This window comes from Microtus pennsylvanicus, chromosome 3 (assembly GCF_037038515.1).
Source record: "Microtus pennsylvanicus isolate mMicPen1 chromosome 3, mMicPen1.hap1, whole genome shotgun sequence".
NCBI lineage: Eukaryota > Metazoa > Chordata > Mammalia > Rodentia > Cricetidae > Microtus > Microtus pennsylvanicus.
The window spans coordinates 27,437,153-27,458,269 of record NC_134581.1 but is presented as its reverse complement, the minus strand read 5'-3'; the positions used below and the strand labels follow the sequence as shown (position 1 = coordinate 27,458,269).

At 39.8% G+C, this 21,117-nt stretch overlaps 1 protein-coding gene across 2 annotated transcripts in view; it reads left to right on the top strand.

Moving 5' to 3' along the window:
* Xrn1 (5'-3' exoribonuclease 1) overlaps positions 1-21,117 on the top strand; it is a 101,973-nt gene that overhangs the window by 66,723 nt on the left and 14,133 nt on the right. The window contains exons 28-37 of one of the 2 annotated variants that reach the window (XM_075964967.1): positions 1,189-1,245; positions 1,498-1,630; positions 4,449-4,518; positions 7,376-7,583; positions 10,050-10,145; positions 16,397-16,508; positions 17,734-17,795; positions 19,527-19,637; positions 19,791-19,913; positions 20,627-20,786. In XM_075964967.1, the coding sequence (XP_075821082.1) occupies positions 1,189-1,245; positions 1,498-1,630; positions 4,449-4,518; positions 7,376-7,583; positions 10,050-10,145; positions 16,397-16,508; positions 17,734-17,795; positions 19,527-19,637; positions 19,791-19,913; positions 20,627-20,786 (1,132 nt within the window). The remainder of the gene's footprint in view (positions 1-1,188; positions 1,246-1,497; positions 1,631-4,448; positions 4,519-7,375; positions 7,584-10,049; positions 10,146-16,396; positions 16,509-17,733; positions 17,796-19,526; positions 19,638-19,790; positions 19,914-20,626; positions 20,787-21,117) is intronic. The other variant, XM_075964968.1, reaches the window with a different exon arrangement.

The following is a 21,117-nucleotide window of genomic DNA, read 5'->3' as shown; positions in this document are numbered from 1 at the left end:
CACCAGCACTGGGCAGGGGACTTTTTCTAGACCCGCTCACGTACTCCTGCTGTGAAGTTAACTTGATATCCCCTTCTCACTGCTGCACTTGAGTGGTCTAAAATAATAATCCACATATACTCCTAACTTTGAATTTTTCTGTTTTATACATCAAAACAGTTAACTGGGGTCAGTGAGCTAGCTCACTGGGTAGACGGGCTTGTCATTAAGTCCAGTAAACTGAGTTTTAAGCCCCAGGACCCACATGGTGAAAGAGTACTGCCATACTGACATCTTCAAGTTGTCCTCACACCTCCTCCATTTCTAGGCCATGACACGTACTCACATGCACACAAAAATTTTAAAAATAAAAGTAATTAAATATAACTTGAATGTTCTACTTTAAAACTTATATAAGTATTTAGGGCCATGGCTTATACCTTTAATACTAACATTTTGGAGGCAGAAGCAAGTGGATATCAATTAGTTCAAGATTAGCCTAGTTTACATAGCAGGTTCCAGGACAACCAGGTCTACATAGTGAAACCCTACTTCAAAAAATAGGGCCAGCAAGATGGTTTAACAGGTAAAAAGCTGTAAGCGGAGACTCCATTTGTTTCCTGGCTTCCCAGACACAAATAATAACACAGAAACTATATTAATTACAACATTGTTTGGTCAATAGCTTAGGCATATTTTTAGCTATCTCTTACATCTTAAATTAACCCATAATTTTTGTCTGTGTTAGCCACGTGGCTTTGTACCTTTTATCAGGCATTCTCATCTTGCTTTCTCTGTATCTGGGTGATGACTGCAGACTGAACCTTTCCTCTTCCCAGAATTCTCCTATTCTGGTCACCCCACCTAGACTTCCTGCCTAGCTACTGTTATTAAACCTATACAAGTGACAGATCTTTACAGGGTACAAGACTATTCATTGTCCCATAGTATAAAAGCACTTGCCACCCAATGACCCGAGTTTGATCTCTGGGCTCTTTATAAAGTTAAAGGAGAGAACCAACTCCACACATAATACCTAAAATAACTATATTTTAGACTTTAGGCTGTATTCATCTTATTTCACTCCTGCAAGTGCAAAACCTTAGGTTTTCGTAAAATTAATATTTTTATTTGGCTTTGTAAAATTCATAAATGGTGGAACTGGTGAATGGTTTTATAATTTTCTATTTGTATTTTTTTCTTCTTCAGCAAAGAAAGAGTAATAAGAAAGTACGTGTGACAGTGAAGCCCCACCTGCTGTACAGAGTAAGTGTCTGTAGAGGAGTCCAGAGTGGCTGTTGTTGCTTTGAAGATGTGTAGGAAACAAGCATTGTCTCAAGCCTGCCTGTCATCCCAACACTCAGGAGACAGAGGCTGCTGGTTCTTCTAGGGAATGGCTGAGGCTGTAGGAGACGTTTGCTTTCAAACTTGGCTCATGAGACCATGCCTCCGCAAAAAGCAGGTTTCCAATGTGGCGAGGCCTTTTCTGCCTTAGAACACATGCTCTCTTCTTTTCAGCCCTTAGAGCAGCAGCATGGAGTCATCCCTGACCGGGATGCAGAGTTCCGCCTGTTTGATCGTGTCGTGAACGTGAGAGAGAACTTCTCAGTGCCAGTCGGCCTCCGGGGCACCATCATTGGAATTAAAGGAGGTAAGACTTCATTTGCGTTCACGTTGTGAAGTAGCACATAGTTTTGTGTGTCATATGCATCTAAGCATAAAACTCATCAGAGAAAAAGCTAAATCCTTGTATGCTTTAAGTGCTTTTACTTTTTTGGTACTTCTTTCCAGAGAAAATTTTCTTTTTCTCTTTCACATAGTCATCTGAGAAGTGGGTGAGTAGAGGGACGTTGAGAAGAGCTGTTGGTAACTTGGTTTATGTACATCACACTAAAACAAGATCTTAGAGGCATACTTACATTTTTATGAAACTAAAAGGAAATTTTCATCACTCTGAAACTTGACCAATCTTAGTCATAGTTTTGCCTTTATTTGCATTATAATCTATAGGTTTGAATAAGCCTGATAATCTAGAAATCTCTCTAAATAAACACTATGTTGTTTACAGTGAAAAAATTTTAGATGATTCTGCATATTAATTTGCCTTTAGGAATACAACTAGATCATAGCCGGTGGTGGTCTGCACTTGAGAAGCTGAAGCAGTAGGATTACTACAAGTCCAAGGCTAACCTTGGCTACATAGAGAATTCCAGGCCAGTCTAGGCTACAGGATGAGACTTTGTCTGAAAAATAAGAAAATAGAGATAAGGAGATAGTCTGTTAGTGCTTGCTAATAAGTATAAGGACCCATCCCAAGAAGTCATGAGAACTTGAGTGTCTCAGGGTTTCCATTGCTCTGATGAACACCATGATCAAAAGCGACATGGGGAAGATGGGGTTCATTTGGCTTACTTATCCCAAGTTGTGCTCCACTGAGGGAGTCCAAGATAGGAACTCAAACCGTGTAGGAACCTGGAGGCAGAAGCTGTAGAGAAACTTAGTGGCTTACTGCCCAGGTGCATATTGTGTATGGGAACATGTGGAAGTCAGAAGACAACTTGTGGGAGCCAGCTAGACTGACTTAAATGAAAAGGGGCTTGTGGTGCAGCTCAGTTGATAGATTGCATTCCTAGCATGCGGTAATGCTCTGGGTTCAGTCTCTAGCACCACAGGTAAACACAGAGGCTGCAGAAGTTCAAGGTCATCCCTGGCTCCAGGGTGAGTTCAAAGACAACCTGGGCTACAGCAGCCTTTACCTCAGAAGAGAAAAGAAAGAAAATAAGGAAGTGGCAGCAGTGCCGCGGAGTGGCTAGACACGTCAGTGAGAATGTGGATACAGCCACTTTGAAAAGTAGTTTGGTAGGTCCTTTAATATTTTTTTAAATTGAAGAGTGGTATTTTTATTTTTCAACATAGTCTCTTCATAGCCTAGGCTAACCTCAAACTCATGATTTTTGCCCATTCGCATCCCAAGTGCTGGAATTTGTTTGTACACTACCATGTCTGGTTTTGTTTGTTTCCTTTGTTTGTGACATGGCCTTGCTTATGCAACCAAGACTGTCCTGGAACATAAAATGTAGCACAGGCTGATCTCAAACTCAGCATCCTCCTGCCTCAGTCTCCCAACTGCTAGCATTGCAAGTATTGCAATAAATTCTTTTTCTTTTGTTTCTTTTTCTTTACTCTAGATATGTCAGTGTGTGTGTGTGTGTGTGTGTGTGTGTGTGTGTGTGTGTGTGTGTGTGTGATAGAGAGGGGGGGGATGTGTGCATGCTCACTTTGGTGCCATAGTGTGTGTGTGGAGGGTCGGAAGATAATTTGTGGCAATCATTCTCTCTTTCTACCATTTGGGCCTGGAGGTTATAATCAGATCATTTCACCAGCTATGATAAGTTATTAAAATTTGAATATACACTATCTGGCTCAGTCATTCCATTCCTAGATACCAACCCAGGAGAAAATAAGACTTGAATTTACATTAAGCCTTATGTGATGACCAAAAATAAAAAAAATCCAAATGCTTGCCAGTAAGTGAATGAATAAACTGAATGCTGTGTAAGGAGATGCTTCTCAGCAATCAAAAAGAAATCAATACATTCAAAATGAATGGCTCTCAAAATAATTGTGCTAAAAGAAGCCAAACAACAAAGAATATAAGCTATATGATCTTACTTAAATAAAATTTTAGATATATGCACTAATCTATAATGACAGCGTTTTAATAGTTTTCTGATTAATAAAATGTGCATTACAAAATGACACAGAAGACTTTGAGAATAATTGTCCCATTTATTGTGGCTTCTTTAATTATATATGGTAAATTTATTACATTATACATAGTTTAAATATGTAAAATTTATCATATTCCAATTTCAATTCAAAAAATTTTAAATGCATATCCTAATACCTAGTAATTTCATTTCTAGGGAAGGATTAGCCTACTACATAAAGGACACATTTATGTGATATTCATAATAGCATTTTTATAATACCAAAAATTAAAAACTAGATGTTCATTAGCAGAGAAAACAGATAAGCGATGGTATAGTCATTTCTTGTATACAAGAAATACTGAGGTATATTCAGGAAACAGGAATGAATTTCATAATTTTAAAACAAACACAAGTGTGTTACATCAGTGTTTTCCCTTTTGTATTTATATGTGTGTGTGCATGTATATGTGTATTGCTTTAGCACTTTCAAAACACTACTATACATTATTTCAGATGTGTCCGTAGATAGTAAAAGTGTAAAGATATATATAGGAAACTAAATTGCCAAGGTAAAAGTTGTGGTTACCTTTCAGGGAATAAGCACATGATAGTCTTCTAAGGCATTTGTGGTGTTCATATTTAAAATGTTTTTGTGAACTTTTAAAATAAACAAATGTGTCTGGGCCCTCTTAAGAACTTCCTGCTGGCTTCTTGTTGTCTGGTTACCAGTCTGACAGCTCTCTTCCTCTTTAACAGCTAGTAGAGAAGCTGACGTGCTGTTTGAAGTATTATTTGATGAAGAATTTCCTGGAGGCTTAACAATAAGGTTTGTATTCCAGATAATAAGTGTACTTTGTGAGTAGACATGCATTGCAGGCTCTTTGACTTGGTGTCTGTGAAGCGGGTTTGCCCACAGTTTGACAACATAGTTGATCCTCGTGTTATAACAGTAAGACATTCTGTCTGCCTCTGGAGTTTTCATTTCAGCAAAGGAGATTCAGCAACTGACTATCTAGTTAATTAAAATGTGACAAGCTCATGAGTAGTGGCTGACTGGGTGACGAGGGAGGAGCAGAGTGAAAAGTGCTCGGGAGGACAGGCTGGACCTGCAACAGAGAACATGCTCTAGCTAAATGGCTGAGGAGTAGAGCCCGCTGAGTTCATGGCATGTGAGTCTTCATCGTCTAATGGAGTGGAGTTGTAGATGCTTAGCCAGATATAATCTGTGGCTTGAGGAGTAAATGGCAATCTAGTAATGGAGACAGGAAACTTGACTCTGAAGGGCAAAAGCAACCATTGGAAGTTTTCGGGTTTAAAGCCATAGAGTCGAGTTGCTTTTCTTTCAGAACAAATGGAGGATAGTGTCATTTTGAGGGAGCTCTAATGCAAAGTGATGCATCTATCACTGAGACTTTGTAATAAAGATTGCTAGAATATTGGGAGGAAGAAATAGGATCCTTTTCCAGCTTTTCTTTCTAAAATGTAACTGCGAAGCTGGCGTGAATTTCATTTCCTTTGTGTCTGTTTTAGTTAGTGAGTAATTATAATTTTAAAGCTACTCTTGTTTAGCCTCCTGATATAAAAGTCTAGCCAGGCGGTGGTGGCACATGCCTTTAATCCCAGCACTCAGGAGGCAGAGGCAGGCAGATCTCTGTGAGTTAGAGGCCAGCCTGGTCTACAAGAACTAGTTCCAGGATAAGCTCCAAGACCACAGAGAAACTCTGTCTTGAAAAACAAAAAAAATAAATAATTAAAATCTTAAGTCTCTACTGAGTGGTTTCTACAAGATGCCATTATTGGGCCAGCTAGATGATGCAGCAGGTATAGGTGGTTGCTGCACAAACCTGACAATGAGTCCTATCCCCAGGATACAAGTAAAGGTGAAGGAAGGAAAGAACCAATTGCATAACATTGTGCTCTGTCCTTGTGCCCGTGTGCACACTCAATAATAATATAAAACTTTGTAAACGGAGACTGCACTTTCATTTCCTGGATGCACAGACCCAAATAATCAAACAGAAACTTTATTAATTACAACACTGTTTGGCTGATGACTCAGGCTTATTCCTAGCTAGCTCTTGCACCTTAAATTAACCCATTTCTATTCATCTGTGTATCGCCATAAGGCTGTGGCCTACCAGAAATGTTCTGGCTTCCTTCTTCTTCGGTGGCTACAGCTACGTAGCATCTTCTTGACTCTGCCTACTCTCTCTATCTCTATTCAGATTTCCTGCCTGGCTTTACTCTGCTAAACCACTGGCCGAAACAGTATTATTCATCAACCAATAAAGCAACAGATATACAGAAAGACCTCCCACATCAACACTTTCATTGTTTTAAAACTTGAATATGCTTCTTCCTCTAAGACCTTCCAATTTTTTCTCTTCAAATGTGGCAACAGAATTTGGATCTCTATTTAACTGTTTGGTCATAACTGCCCTTTGCACAATAGCTGCATCTATATCTAATATATATATATTACATGACTTTTTGTATTCTCCTATGTGTGTTTGTTTTGAGACAAGGTCTTGATCAAAGTTGGCCTTAAACTCAAGGTCTTCCTTCCAAATGCAGGATTGACAGACAGCCATGTGACAGTACACTGTCAGAATACACCTGTATGTTTTAGGTTTGGGGTTTTGTTTTCTTTTTTATTCTTGTAATTCTTTGACAAAAGGTTTCATCTAGCAAACTAGTTTCAAGTTTGAAATGGAGCCAGGGCTGATTTTGTACATCTGCTGTCCCTGCCTCAGCCTCCGGTGCTGTGATTCCAGACATGTACCACCATGCCCGGCTTGGTTTGTTGTTTCCCACATGTCTTTTCTCCTAGTCCTAGTTCAGGGCGCCTGGTAGAGAGCTGTGTGAAAGATTATCTGCATGTTAGTGCTTTTATAATGTAGAATCAGCAGTAAGTGCAGTTCTCATGAAAACATTTTGTAGCAACCTGAAAGGCATTAAAGAGCTCTACTTTTTTAGTGTCCCTCAGTAAAAGAAGATGGTATTTTGTTGTATTTTTTGTTTTTGTTTTTTTTCAAGACAAGGTTTCTCTGTAGCTTTTTGGTTCCTGTCCTGGAACTAGCTCTTGTAGACCAGGCTGGCCTCGAACTCACAGAGATCCGCCTGCCTCTGCCTCCCAAGTGCTGGGATTAAAGGCGTGCGCCACCACCACCCGGCAAGAAGATGGTATTTTGAAAGAGGAATAGTACTAGGTAGCAGAGTTGAAACAGTTGACAAAAGATTTTTTCCCTCCTTTTATCAAGTGCAGGGGTCCAACCCTGAATTACATTTTCAGTTTTTTTTTTTTGTTTTTTGCTTTTGCTTTTCTTCCCCATTTTTTAAAAATATTTATTTATTATGTATACAATATTCTGTCTGTGTGTATGTCTGTAGGCCAGAAGAGGGCTCCAGACCTCATTACAGATGGTTGTGAGCCACCATGTGGTTGCTGGGAATTGAAATCAGGACCTTTGGAAGAACAGGCAGTGCTCTTAACCACTGAGCCATCTCTCCAGCCCCTCTTCCCCATTTTTTGAGGCAAAGTCTTACTCTGTAGTACAGGTGGCCTTGAACCACTTGTGTATCTGAGGATGACTTGGAACCCCTGATCTGCTTTCTCCTGTCAATCACTAGTATTATATGCATGTACAACCAGACCTACCACTAAACTAACCTTTTAATTATAGGTGCTCACCTGGTAGGGGTTACCGACTGCCAACAAGTGCCTTGGTGAACCTTTCTCATGGGAGCCGATCCGAAACTGGAAATCAGAAGTTGACAGCCATTGTGAAGCCACAGCCTGCTGTGAATTACTGCAGCTCAAACTCATCGACTGCATCTGGGCACTTGGGAGGCCTCAACCATTCTCCTCAGTCACTTTTTGTCCCTACTCAAGTAAGTTTCTTACTCTTGATTCCTCTTTGCTCTCTGCAAATCAGAAATCATAGAGAACTCCTAAGTGGAAGCTTCACTTGACTGAGTTTTCTTTTTTGATTTAAAAAAATTGGTACAGATCCTGATATAAAAACACACACACCACACACCTTTTGTTTATTTTTTGCTTTGTTTTATTTTTCCGAGACAGAGTTTCTCTGTGTAGCCCTGGCTGTCCTAGAGCTAGTTCTGTAGAACAGTCTGGCCTTGAACTCAGAAATCCAAATCCATCTGCCTCTGTCTTCCTAGTGCTGGAATAAAGGTGTGTACCACTACCCCCAGACTAGATACACACACCTTTAATCTCAGCACTTTGAAGGTTAAAGAAGGATGCTGTCCTGACCACTCGTGCTGTTCCTGAACAGCTACATACTGAGGTCCTGTATCAAAGACAAACAAAATGAATATCTTGGTACTATTAGTAGTATGTTCTTGTTTGTTTTCTCTTAATGTATTTATTTTGTAATCGATACTTGTTTTAGTTAGGATTTCTAATAAAATGTAATAAAATAAAATAAATAAAATGTTTTTCGAGACAGGGTTTCTCTGTGGCTTTGGAGCCTATCCTGGAACTAGCTCTGTAGACCAGGCTGGTCTCGAACTCACAGAGATCGCCTGCCTCTGCCTCTGCCTCCCTAGTGCTGGGATTAAAGGCGTGCGCCACCATCGCCCGGCTTAGAATTTACTCTGTAGACCAGGTCAGGCTGTCCTAGAATGTGCCACCACCGCCCAGCTCAGTTTGCTTTTTTTTTCCTGGTTTTTCGAAACAGGGTTTCTGTGTAGTTTTAGAGCCTGTCCTGGCGCTTGCTCTGTAGAGCCTTGAACTCACAGAAATCTGCCTGCTTCAGCCTCCCAAGTGCTGGGATTAAAGGCGTGTGCCACCACTGCCCAGCTCAGTTTGCTTTCTTATAGCACCCTGGACCACCAGCCCACGGGTGCTACTGCCCACGCTAAGCTGGGCCCTCTCACATCAGTCACCAGTCAGGAAAATGTACTGCAGATTTGCCTCCAGGCATTTTCCCAATTGAAGTCCCTCTTCCCAAATGACTGTCTTTTTCATTGACATAAAACCGACTAGGATAATACTTAAATTTCTTATGTCATCTAAATGTCCTATGATACCTCTTATGAGTGACAATAAATTTGAACCATAATGGGGAGATTATTATGTCATATTCATCAGAAACAAATTTCAAGTTTGGATATAGTGACACAAACCTATAATCCTAGTACTTGGGAATTGGAGGCAGGGGAATCTGACAATCTCATCCTCCACCACATGAGATTGAGGCCCTCCTGTGCAAACCTAACAAGAAGCAAGTTCCAGATTCCTGCCATGCATTTCATGATTGTGTTTTTCATCTTTCTGAGTATAAAAACTAGGTTATTGTCTGTGAGACAGTTTTAATTCCATGGTTCCAAGTCTTAGATTCAGTCATATTTTTTTAGCATAAATGTCATGTATCATTTATCCTGGCAAAACTGATATATGTTTATTATAAAGCAGTTTGAAAAAAGAGGTAATTAAATGTTAATAAACACAAGCAAATTTCTCTCCAATTACACAAGTAAGCACAATTGAGTTTTTCTTCTTTGGGGGTTTGTTTGCTTTGAACAGGGTCTCCTTTGCAGCTATGGCTGGCCTGGAACTTGTTATATAGACTAGATCAGGCTGAAGTCAGAGAGCTCTGCCTGCCTCCACTTCTACCTCCCAAGTGCTGGGCCTAAAGGCAGACGCCATCTCTACTGGCACAGTGTTAAGTTTGGTGTATGTTTTTCCAGTCTTAATCTTCATGAAGCCATTAGCATATTGTATCTAGTTTTTAAAGTTATTAGGCTGTTTCTGTGTAAGATGGAGATTTGTTTGTTTTTAAGCAGTTTCTCCCTGGGTAGCTCAGCTTGGCCTGGAGGTTGTGTTCTTGCCACCTCCTCCCAAATACTGGGATTCTAGGTATGAGCCATAGGCCAGCAAAGGTGAAGGTTTTTAAATAAAGGCTTTAGGTGTAAGGTTGAGTAAGTTAATAGGTTAGCACATTAAAAAACAAGAAATAAACCTGTTGGTGGGGATATTTTTATATCATCCTTTGAAGGGATGTTTGAGACAGGTCTCACATAAGCCCAAGTTGGCTTCATACTTGCTGCATAGCTGAGGCTGACCTCAAACTCATGATCTTTATATGTTCACCTATATATATTATCTTTATGGTATAGTTGGCTTGGGCTTAAGTACTTTTCAATAAAATCATTTAGAACCGTATATTTATGAAGACAAGTTACATTCCAATATAGTGCTTTAGCAATACTGCTCTCAGCTGCAGAGCAGGGGAACTGGGAAGTTTAAATAGTGAAAGTATCCTGTTTATCATTCTATAAGTTTAATAAATAGTTTTGTTTTTAATATTATATAAATTTTTGTTTATTTACTAGGTACCTGCAAAAGGTGATGATGAATTTTGCAACATTTGGCAGTCTCTACAAGGATCTGGAAAAATCCAACCTTTTCAGCCGACGGTACAAGAGAAGGTTGGCATTCTTTGCTTGATAGACAGTTTTAAGAGAAGAGTTTCTCTTTTCATTTGCAATGATATATTTCTCTCCAAATTTCATGACAATTTCCATCATGAATTTTCATATTTCCTTTTAGGCATACATAAATTTGGGGCAGTAAGTGGGAATATAAGTTCTCATTGAAATCAGTTTTAGCATAATTTTTATCTGTTCACAAAATTGTAATAATTACATTTTGAATTTAACTAAGGCCTTAATGTCATTCATTACTTACATTTTCCCACTTGAATATACAATGTTATGCTGGTAGTGAAGAAACATTTACAGAGGCTGTCTCTCACGAGCTTAACCCGGGCACCTCCAAACGAGAAAAAAGGCACAGTGTCTAGAGAGTAGAGACTTGGGTCAAGAAATAAAAGCAAGAAGAGAGGCATTGGGAAATTGGCTCAGTCGGCAAAGTGCTTGCTGTGAAATCATGAGGACCTGAGTTCAATCCTCAGCAGCCACAAGGAAAAGCCAGGTATAGCACACCAATAACTGTGTTTAATCCCAGTGCTACAGAGCCAGATGTAGGAGGATCCCTGGGGCTTTGCTGGTCAACCAGGGCAGGTGAATCAGTGAACTCAGGCTCAACAAAAGACCCTGTCTCAAAATATAAAGTGGTGGGCAAAACACCTAATGCACACATGAACCAGCGCAGATACATGTGCACATGCGCGCGCGCACACACACACACACACACACAAACATCTGCATGTGTGAACATACGCAAAAGAATGAACTCCACCATTCATAGTGGTATGTGCCTATTATCCCATCACTCAAGCTGAAGAGGCAATAAAATCAATTACATAGGGAATTTGAGGTTACCCCAGGCTACTCTTAAAACCTTATCTCAAATTAAAAAAAAATTCATTAGCCTGAGAATACTGCTTTTATCAGTGTGGTGGTTTGAATTAAGAATGGCTCCCATAGGCTCATGTATTTGAATGCTTAGTCACCAGCCAGCAGAACTTGTTGATAGGATTAGAAGGATTAAGAGATGTGTGTGGCCTTGTTGGAAGAAGTGTATCACTGGGGTTGAGCTTTGAGGTTTTCAAAAGCCTGCGCCTGGCCCAGTGTTTCTCTATTTTTCTCTCTCCACCTGTGGATCGGGTTATAGCTCTCAGATACTGCTTCTGCCATGATGATAATGGACTAATTCTCTGAAGAGTTGCTTTGATCATACTAAGGGGGAGCTGATGTCCTCTTCTGGCATTACACATGTGGCAAACATTTATATACATATATAGATAATCAAATGTAATAATATCTTTTTTTAAAATAGAGAAAGGAAGAATTGGAAGTAATATATATAGGTGACTTGTACAGGCATTTTTAAGCTACTGTTCACTGTCTCTACCTCCCAAGTGTTGGGATTATAGGTGCCAGTATACTGTGCTCAAAGGATTTTGCTCTAAAAGTGTTAGCAAGCTGTACACAGTAGCCTATCCTTGTGGTCCCAACTACTCTCTGCAGTTTAGAAGGCTAAGAGCTTGCTTTTCCAACATTCGACTAGAAAACAGTTACACTGAAATGAGCAAGTTTTCTTTCCCCTTTTGCCTTATTGCCTGACTGATGACTTTGACTCTTTCCTATCTAATCTATAATCTCTGGTCCTGACCTATTAGTCAAGTATCGCATCCAGTATCAGCAGTCTGTAGAGAAGGAGTCTGGATCCTGCACTGTCACATCAACCTCAGGCTCTCCCAAAATTAACCCTGCCTGAAGCCTCTCCTTTTACTCCTGTCTCTAACACCATTATTGCCCAGGTTGTCAGTCTAAAGAACTTGGAATCAAGAGCTTTTGTCCCTACAGATGTGACTGAGTCCCCGTCTGTCCCACTCTGTCCACACTGGCTTTCTGCTGCTGCTTTGGTATGCTGCCACCCCTAAAAGAAAGTTTTAGTTATTGTCTTCTTTCTGTTTCCTAAGTCCTTGAACTTCTCAGTTCCCACAGTTAGACTTCAGATTTTTCCCCAGGTCTCACCTAAGCTCTAGTCTGTGTTCTCCCATATAATTCATCTTTCACTTAGAGTTCTTTGTATATAATAGTTCCTAATCTTTCTGAAAAATCCTTTCACCTATACTGGTCTCGAGGCATAATTGGGACAGGTATCTGCTAGGTTGGAAACCACTTTATGCCCTGTAGCAGTAGATTGTACTAAGTACTGAACCTCAAGTTCTAGAATCTGTTAAGCCATTGGCCAAAAGCAGGTTTCCTAATACAAGTTACAGTATGTACTTGTTTGGACTGTGGTGATCTCACTGCTGGTATCTTTGCCAGCCCTAAAGGTGTGTCACTCTAATTTTGAATGCATTGGACTCCCTGTTCAGTAGCATTGAGTTCCGGCCTGAGTGCTCCCACTCATAAGGTCTTTTGTAATCTATTACTGATGTAGGGAGTTATTAAATAACTGGCCAAAAATAATGTAATGTATCTCAAAGAGACAATGACAGACTAAATGTCTGGAGGTTGAGCACTGGCCTTGAGTTGTTCTGCTGCTTGCACGTACAAATCTGATTCTTCCTGGTGTTAAGTAGGGATTGATGGAGAAAAAAAATAATGTTCTATGTCGGTGGAGGTTTCTGCCCCTCCCAGTACCGTAATAAACACACAGACGCTATATATATATTATATACACTGCTTGGCCAATAGCTTAAGCATATTTCTGGCTAAATCTTATATCTTAAATTAACCCACTTCTATTATTTTATATTTTACCATGAGGCTCGTGACCTACTGGCAAGGTTCCATCTGACGGCTCACGTCTTTCTCCTCTGGTGGCTACATGGCTTCTCTATGACTTTGCCTACTCTATATATCTCTTTCAGCCTGGCTTTACTCTGTTAAGCTATTGGCCAAAAGCAGCTTCTTTATTAACCAATGGCAATAAAACATATTCACAGCATACATCATCTCCCACATCAGTCATAGAAATCGGCTTTTGAAAGTATGTCTGTGACTTGGTTGAAGTGCTCTTAAACATGTGGTAGAACAGTCCCCTACTACATGTATGGAAAGATCTTTGTGACACATGGCCAAGACCCTAAGAAAAACTCAGGCTTCATAGACCATGGGGGACAGACAGACTCTTGAGCCGGCCTTCCCTCTGTCTTGAGAGTCCACTGGCACTTTGCTCTGACAAACCTACCATTGTTGAGTCTCTTCTCTGTCTTTTTTTTTTTCTCTAAGACCAGAAAGCTTTGGGACCTCTAGTCCAGGAACCATACTAATTCATGTAAAATATGTCCAACTATTGGATAAAATAACATTTTCAGAAAAACTCTTTACTTTCCGTTTCCCACAAATGGTTTATATTTGGGACTGTGTGTTCTTTTTGTTCTTTCCACTCAGAATATACTTTCTTCCTTTACTGCTGAATCTTTCCAGATCTGGTTCTAGGTCGGTTCTTTCCTTGAGATTCATGAGATATATTGTTTGATAATCTGTACGTAATTTCTGTTATCAGATACAACTTATTTCAGCTAAACACAGTCATATTTGGTCTATCTCCTGTATATTCCAAGAACTGTAAGCTACCTAGAAGCTAAACTTGGTCAGGCATGGTGGGCGCACACCTTTAATCCCAGCACTTGAGAGGCAGAGGGAGGCAGATCTCTGAGTTCTAGGCGAATATCCTGGTCTACAGAACAAGTTCCAGGGCAGCCAGGGCTACACAGAGAAACCCTGTCTCAAAAAAACCAAGAAGGGGAAGAGGAAGAAGAAACTGAGCTTAAGAAAATTCTAGAGAACTCACCAAAATTAAAAAAAGAAGAAGAAAAGAAAAGCCCGGCAGTGGTGGCTCACACCTTTAATTCTAGCACTAGGGAGGCAGAGGCAGGCAGATCTCTGTGGGATAAAGGCCAGGCTGGTCTACAGAGCTAGTTCCAGGACAGCCAAGGCTATACAGAGTAATCCTATCTCGAAAGAAAGGAAGGAAGGAAGGAAGGAAGGAAGGAAGGAAGGAAGGAAGGAAGGAAGGAAGGAAGGAAGGAAGGAAGGAAGGAAGGAAAGAAAGATAGATTGATTCAGGCGTTCCTTAGCAATATATAGCAGTGTGCCCAACACAAATACTTTTGTTGAATCAAACAGAAAACCCAAAGAGGATGCCAGAGTGACAGTTTCACAGTTAGGGGTAGTGGGGACTTCTAATTGCGAAGCGCTCAAGTTTGGTTCCCTGCGCCCATGTGAGGCAGCTCACGACCACCTGTACCTCCAGCACGTGCGTGTGCACACAAATAGTAAGGGTTTTCACTGAATGACCCAGAACTAGCCACAGCATTTGCTTTCCATTTAGAATTTTATATCTTTTTTAAAGTACTTTAAACTTAAATTTTGGAGATTGAGCTCAAATATCAGTAATTCTTCAATGCAATTATCACTTTGGGCTTCAACCCAAATAAACCAAAATAAAAATATATTACAACATTATTATGATGGTAACATTATTATGCTGAGATAATAAAAGCAAAATACATTTAGCATATCTGGCAGTAATAGACACATAATTTATTCACGTCTATCTATTGGTATTTATTTCTAATTCCCTTTCTTAGACCCAAACCCCTCAGAAAGTACTACTGTTCCCAAAGCTCTCCCAGCCATCTTGTTTGATGGTGGACTCTCATGCCATACGTGTGAACTCACTGGGTTTTTCCCCCCAAACTCCATCCTATATCAGTGTTTTGGGACAAGCTCAGTGCCTGCTAGCATATGTCCTTTGTATCCAAAATGAATTTGTATGTGCCCAGAATTGAAATATATAGAACTTACCAAGAAAAATGAAGAAAGGTAATTTTTATTAAAGCTCCCCAGCCTCTACTTTTACTTCTTCTTGCAGATCTCAGCTTTAACAAGTTGTTTCTTTTCGCCCTCGGACTTTCTCTTTCTTTCAAAAAACAAAGGATCTTAAGATTGGCTAGTTGGCTTAATGGGTAAAGTGCTTGGACATGAAATTGGGTCCCCAGTACTCAAGTAAAAGCCAAGTGTAATGTCATATGTCTGTAGCCAAACACTGGGTTGTAAAGACAGGCAGATCCTAGGGGTTTGCCGGCCAGCCAAGTCTAGCTGAAATGGTTTAGTGAGAGACCTCGTCAAAAAATTAGGTGGAGAAATGATTGAAGAAGGAATGCTGACATCAATGTGTAAGCACATACACGTAACAGTATACAAGTGCGCACACACACACAAGAGAAAAATGATCTTGTAAAATACTTACGTGAAACTTAGTTATGTAGTTTTGCTATTGTGCCAATTATAAAGTGTCTTAATTACTATGGCTTTGTGATCAATCTTGTTGCAAAGATTTGTTTCATTTGGCAATATATTTTTTATTTTAATTTTTTTTTTTTTGGTTTTTTCAAGACAAGGTTTCTTTGTGGTTTTGGAGCCTGTCCTGGAACTAGCTCTTGTAGACCAGGCTGGTCTCGAAGTCACAGAGATCCGCCTGCCTCTGACTCCCGAGTGCTTCATTTGGCAATATAAATATTAATTTTAAAATCAGCTATTGGGGAAGGAACATAGAAAAGAATATAAATCAGTTAATATTCTCAACTTTCATAAAATACAAGAAAAATTATTAATCTTAAAGCTTTTTAATGGAAAATCTTTAACATTAGTGAATCAAGAGAATCATGCAGGTGAATCCACGTGTCCCCGTAGCTTGCTCCCATCATCCCTTGTTCTTCTGTTACAGCAGCTCACTCCTTATCCCCACTTAACATTAAAAGTGGATTTGTTTGGAAGCAAATCAAGAGAAATATTTAGAGAAGTTTCTAGAGGCCTGGAGAGATGGCCTAGAGTTTAGAACACTCATTGCTCTTGCAAAGGACCTTGGTTTGGTTACCATTGTCCATATGGTGGCTCACAACCATCTGTTCCTCCAGTTCCAGAGGATCTAATGCCCTCTTCTGACCTCCATAAGCACCAGGCACACACACGGTGCACAGACATAACTTGAAGCAAAGTTTGAATTATTTCTGTTGAAAAGAGAACTTTGGGAATTTATCTTTCTAACTAACACATAGAGGAATGCTGGTATAGTAGCCATTAGATTAATGAATCTTAATTCCAGGGTAGTTTGGGGGTAGTTTTAAAAATTCTATATAATTTTCTTTGTGTTTTTCTAATAAGCTGTGTAATTTTTATTGAATTAAATTTAAAATGTTTTGAAGTTATAATATTAAAGTTTTGTTTGATTGATTTCTGAGAATTTTAACTTCTAGGGTGCTGTTCTACCTCAAGAAATAAGTCAAGTAGCCCAACCACATAAAACTGGCTTTAATGACAACAGTGTTAAATACCAGCAAAAAACAAAACATGACCCTCACCGAAAACGTAAGTTTAAGGTAGAAAAGTGTTGATCTGCCTTTTTTCAGTTGTTTTTGTTGTTTGTCTTTTGAAGAGCTTTATTGAAATGTAACTCATACGTTAAAATAAATTCATCAGGCAAGTGAGGTGGTTCCGCAGGTAAAGAGGCTTTCTGCTCAAGCCTGGCAACTTGAATTCAATCCCAAGACACCCCTGGTGGAAGGAGAGAAACAGTTCCCAGAGTTACCCTCTGATCTGCCTGCATGTATACCAACACACCAGAAGAGGGCAGCAGATCTTATAGATGGTTGTGAGCTGCCATGTGGTTGCTGGAAACTAAAGTCAAGACCTCTGGAAGAGACATCTCTCCAGTTCCCCGAGAATAGATTTTTTTTTAAATATGTATTTATTTATTTATTATGTATACAATATTCTGTCTGTGTGTATGCCTGCAGGCCAGAAGAGGGCACCAGACTCCATTACAGATGGTTGTGAGCCACCCTGTGGTTGCTGGGAATTGAACTCAGGACCTTTGGAAGAGCAGGCAATGCTCTTAATCTCTGAGCCATCTCTCCGCCCCCCATCCCAGAATAAAATTTTTAAGAGCTTTCTTACTTGTCTCTTACACTTCTTTTATCTAACCAAGAATGTATTGCTCATACTTTAATCTTACTAAATTACAATTCTGACCAGATTATTATTGCTCAGAACCTTTCTGTGATTGCTTGCCCATTGCTTACAACTTAACTCCATGTGTTTCAATATCTCCCAGCTTATGACTCACCTGCCTCTTTAGTTCCGTTAGACTTGACATTATTCCTTATCCTCCTGCAGAACGGACACATTAGGTACAGCCCTTTCTGCTTTCATGTCTTTTCTCGAACCTTTTTCCTATAATTCTAAACCTCCTCTTTTGCACTTGGAGACCCTACCACCCTTCCAAGCCTGATTCAGATGCCACTCTCCTTTCCCATCTGATCATCTGCAATTATCTTTCTCCATCTCTTCTGGGTTATAAATTTCTTCAGTTCATGCTTCTTCTCATTTGTTGCTGTGGTCACTGCCTGCCATGGACCAGCACCTAGGTTTGAGCTCCATCATTGACAGCATGGGGGTAGGGGCAAAGACACAGGAGAAAATGAAACACCTTGAAATACTTTAAACACTGTTTTGCAGTGGTAAATACATGATGATTTAACTGGTATTTAGTAAGCTCTTTTGTTTCTCAAATTTTCTGTTTTCTTGTCTCCAGTTAAGGAAGAATATAAGAGTCCTAAAGCTGAGTGCCAGACACAAAAATTGTCTAATAAGCAGGTAATTTTTAAAAAATGTTTAATATCTGGATATTCTTGTACAATTAGTTATTGTATAGCATCTAAGTGATTTTTGAAGCCTCTTAAATAATCCGTAAGGAATGCGCTGAAAGCCATAGTCACAGTCACATGATGGATGTCACACAGCTGGAGTCTAGGGTTCAGAATAGACATCTGTCATCCTCATTTCACCACTTAAGAGTTGGGTAGTCGTAAGCAATTCTTAACAACCTCGAGAGGCTGGAGAGATGGCTCAACAGTTGAGCACTAGCTGTTCTTCCAGAGGACCTGGGTTCAATTCCCAGCACCCATATGGCAGCTCACAATTATCTGTAACACCTGTTCCAGGGTATCTGACACCCTCATACAGACATACCTGTAGGCAACACTGATGTACTTAAAATAATTAAATTATTTAAAAAAAAAAAAACAAACCTCGACTTCTTCATCTTTAAGATGGAAGTAAATTATTGGTCACTTAAAACTTTTCTCATGTATTAATAAAATACTCGGGAGTGTCTGTGTGTATGTACACTGGTGGCATCATTTAAAAGGTGAATTGATCGGGCAGAGGTGGCGCACACCTTTAATCCCAGCACTCGGGAGGCAGAGGCAGGCGGATCTCTGTGAATTCGAGGCCAGCCTGGTCTACAGATTTAGTGCCAGGACAGGCTCCAAAGCTACAGAGAGAAACCCTATCTGGAAAAACAAAAACAAACAAAACAAAACAAAAAGTCAAATTGCACGGAGTTAGAATGAGGGAGCTGAGATCATACATTATATTTTATTTTACAAAGTCTCCACTGTTCAATAAAGAACATGTAGACATCTTCAGAACCAAAGAATTTGAGAATTATGTATCCTTTTAGACATATATATCATACTTAACTACACATCTTTGAGTGGATCTCTTGGCTTGGGAACAAAGGTCAGTGGGGGCAAATGCTGATTTGTAGACAAGGTCTCTTATAGCACAAGTTGGCCTCCTAGTAGGTAGCTAAGGCTAGCCTTGAACTCATGATCCTTCTACCTCTACCTTCAAAAGAGTACTCAGATTAGAGGTGTATGTCACTACTTTCAGCAAAATAATGTTTTTAATAATAGAGTAAAATACATAAGTTTGAGAGAAACAATAGTACTAAAATACAGTTAGGATCTGGTAAGATCTGTGTCCTCTAAGGGCTTCTTCTTGGCCTCTAGGTAGAGGCTCCTGTCTTAAATTCTGACATGTTAGAAAGAATGCGGTTTTCTTTCTTTCTCCTTTTACGGTTGCTAATTCTGCTGTGAAAATGCCACTTCATGAAGCTGATTACCTCCTGATTGAGGTGTGGGGGACACAAACAGAGTCCTTATCAGTGGTTGTTGTTCATATTCAAAATTGAAAGAAATCTAAATCTTATTCACAGGTTAGTGAGAATAAAGATAATCCCCTCCCCATTCTTTCTAATGGCAGTAAGAGAAAGCAGTACTTGGAGCCGGAGATTTGGCTCACTAGTTAGGAGCACTGCTTGCTCTTCCACAGGACCTGGGTTCAATTCCCAGCACCTACATGGCAGCTCACTTAAATGGTGCTGCACTGACATACATGCAGGTAAAAACACTCACACATAAAAATAAATAAATATTTAGAGAGAGAGAATGCAATACATAAATACTTTGCTCAATTTAGTCAGAATACTGTTAAAATAGTAACTATAAGTTTACTTGCACAAAAACTTACTCTTTCTTACAGACTTCTGGAGCCTCTGCCAAATGTAATATTAAACTATTGAGGAGAAATGAAAGTCCAGGAGTCTCAGAAGCCCAAAAGGCTGTGACTGGTTACCCAACTGCTATCGATAAGGTAAGTAAATAAATAAATCTTTTATTCGCTGTTTCTTCCAAATTTTTACATCTAGGAGAATTACTGCATGAAAGTTGAAATTTTAGAGTAAAATCTAGCTTTTTACTACTTCTTTCTTCCTTTATCTTTATGCATAAATATTTATTCTTTTAGCCTCCCTCGGGAATTGAGAACTTTTTAGCATCTTTGAATATCTCTAAAGAGAGTGAAGTGCAGTCACCTCATCACGGGGAGCCTCCAGATGAGGAGCATCTGTCTCCACAGTCGTTCGCTATGGTTCGTATGCTCAGCAGCTCTAGAGCTGCGGTCTCTCTTCCATTGGCCATGTATGCGTGCCCCGTGCCCCTGTTCAAACCCTGTGTCTCACGTTGGATCATATCTGTATCACTGTCTGTTTTGGTTTGGTTTCGTTTGGTTTTGGTTTTTCGAGACAAGGTTTCTCTGTGTAACAGCTCTAACTATCCTGGAACTCGCTCTGCAGACCAGGCCAGCTTTGAACTCACACAGATCTGCCTGTGTCTTCCTCCTGAGTGCTGGGATTAACCCCTGATTCTTGTATCACTTTCATCATCAGCTGAGGAAAACCAGGATGCCGTGAGAGACAGCCATCCCTTAGTGCTGCTGCTTTCGTAGGGTTTTTTTTTCCCACTAAACCGTAGGTCCTTGCTTTTTAAACATTGCTGTTGACTAGGCTATAAATTAAATAGGATAAAAATTATCTTTGTACGTTGAAATATGAACGTTTTTCAGGCCTTGACCATCTATCTATTTGTCTTAGATGGATTTAGTTAGCATCTTAGTTTTTAACAACAGCAACTCTTAAAAAGAAAGAGCAAAGGCTGGGGAGATAGCTCAGTAGTAGAGCTCCTGTCCAGCATGCATAAGGACACCTCAAAAGAAAACCAAGAAGAAAGATGTATACTTTACGTAAGCCTAACATTTGCTTTCTTCTCACCCCCACATCTACCTATGAATCATTTTCTAAAAAGAAAGGAACACGGATGCTTAAAGAAATTCTAAAAATTGATAGCCCTGATACAACAGACAGTAAGAATGATGGAAAACAATTTGATAATGAAGTCACTGCTTCTCCCAATAGAAGAGATGAGCACGGACTCTTACCACATCCTGAACCAAGTAAGAAGCTGGGTGAGTTAACTGAGCACAGTTACTAATAGTGACTATCATTTCCAGAAGTTTGCTTCGTTTGGTGTCTTCCAAAAAAGTTTATTAGGTCTGTCTGCCTGTCCGTTTGGTGTGTGTTTACCTGTACAGTACACATGTGACGATCAGAGAACAACTTGAAGGAGTCCGTTCTCTGCTTCCGTTGTGTGTGTCTCAGATTGAACTCGGCTCATCAGGCTTGACAGCGAGCACTTTCCCCATTAAACCGTCTGACCAGCCTCATTTGTTCCTTTCAAAACTAGGGGGCTGGAGAAGTGGCTCAACAGTTAATACTTGCCACATATTTGAAAAGAGC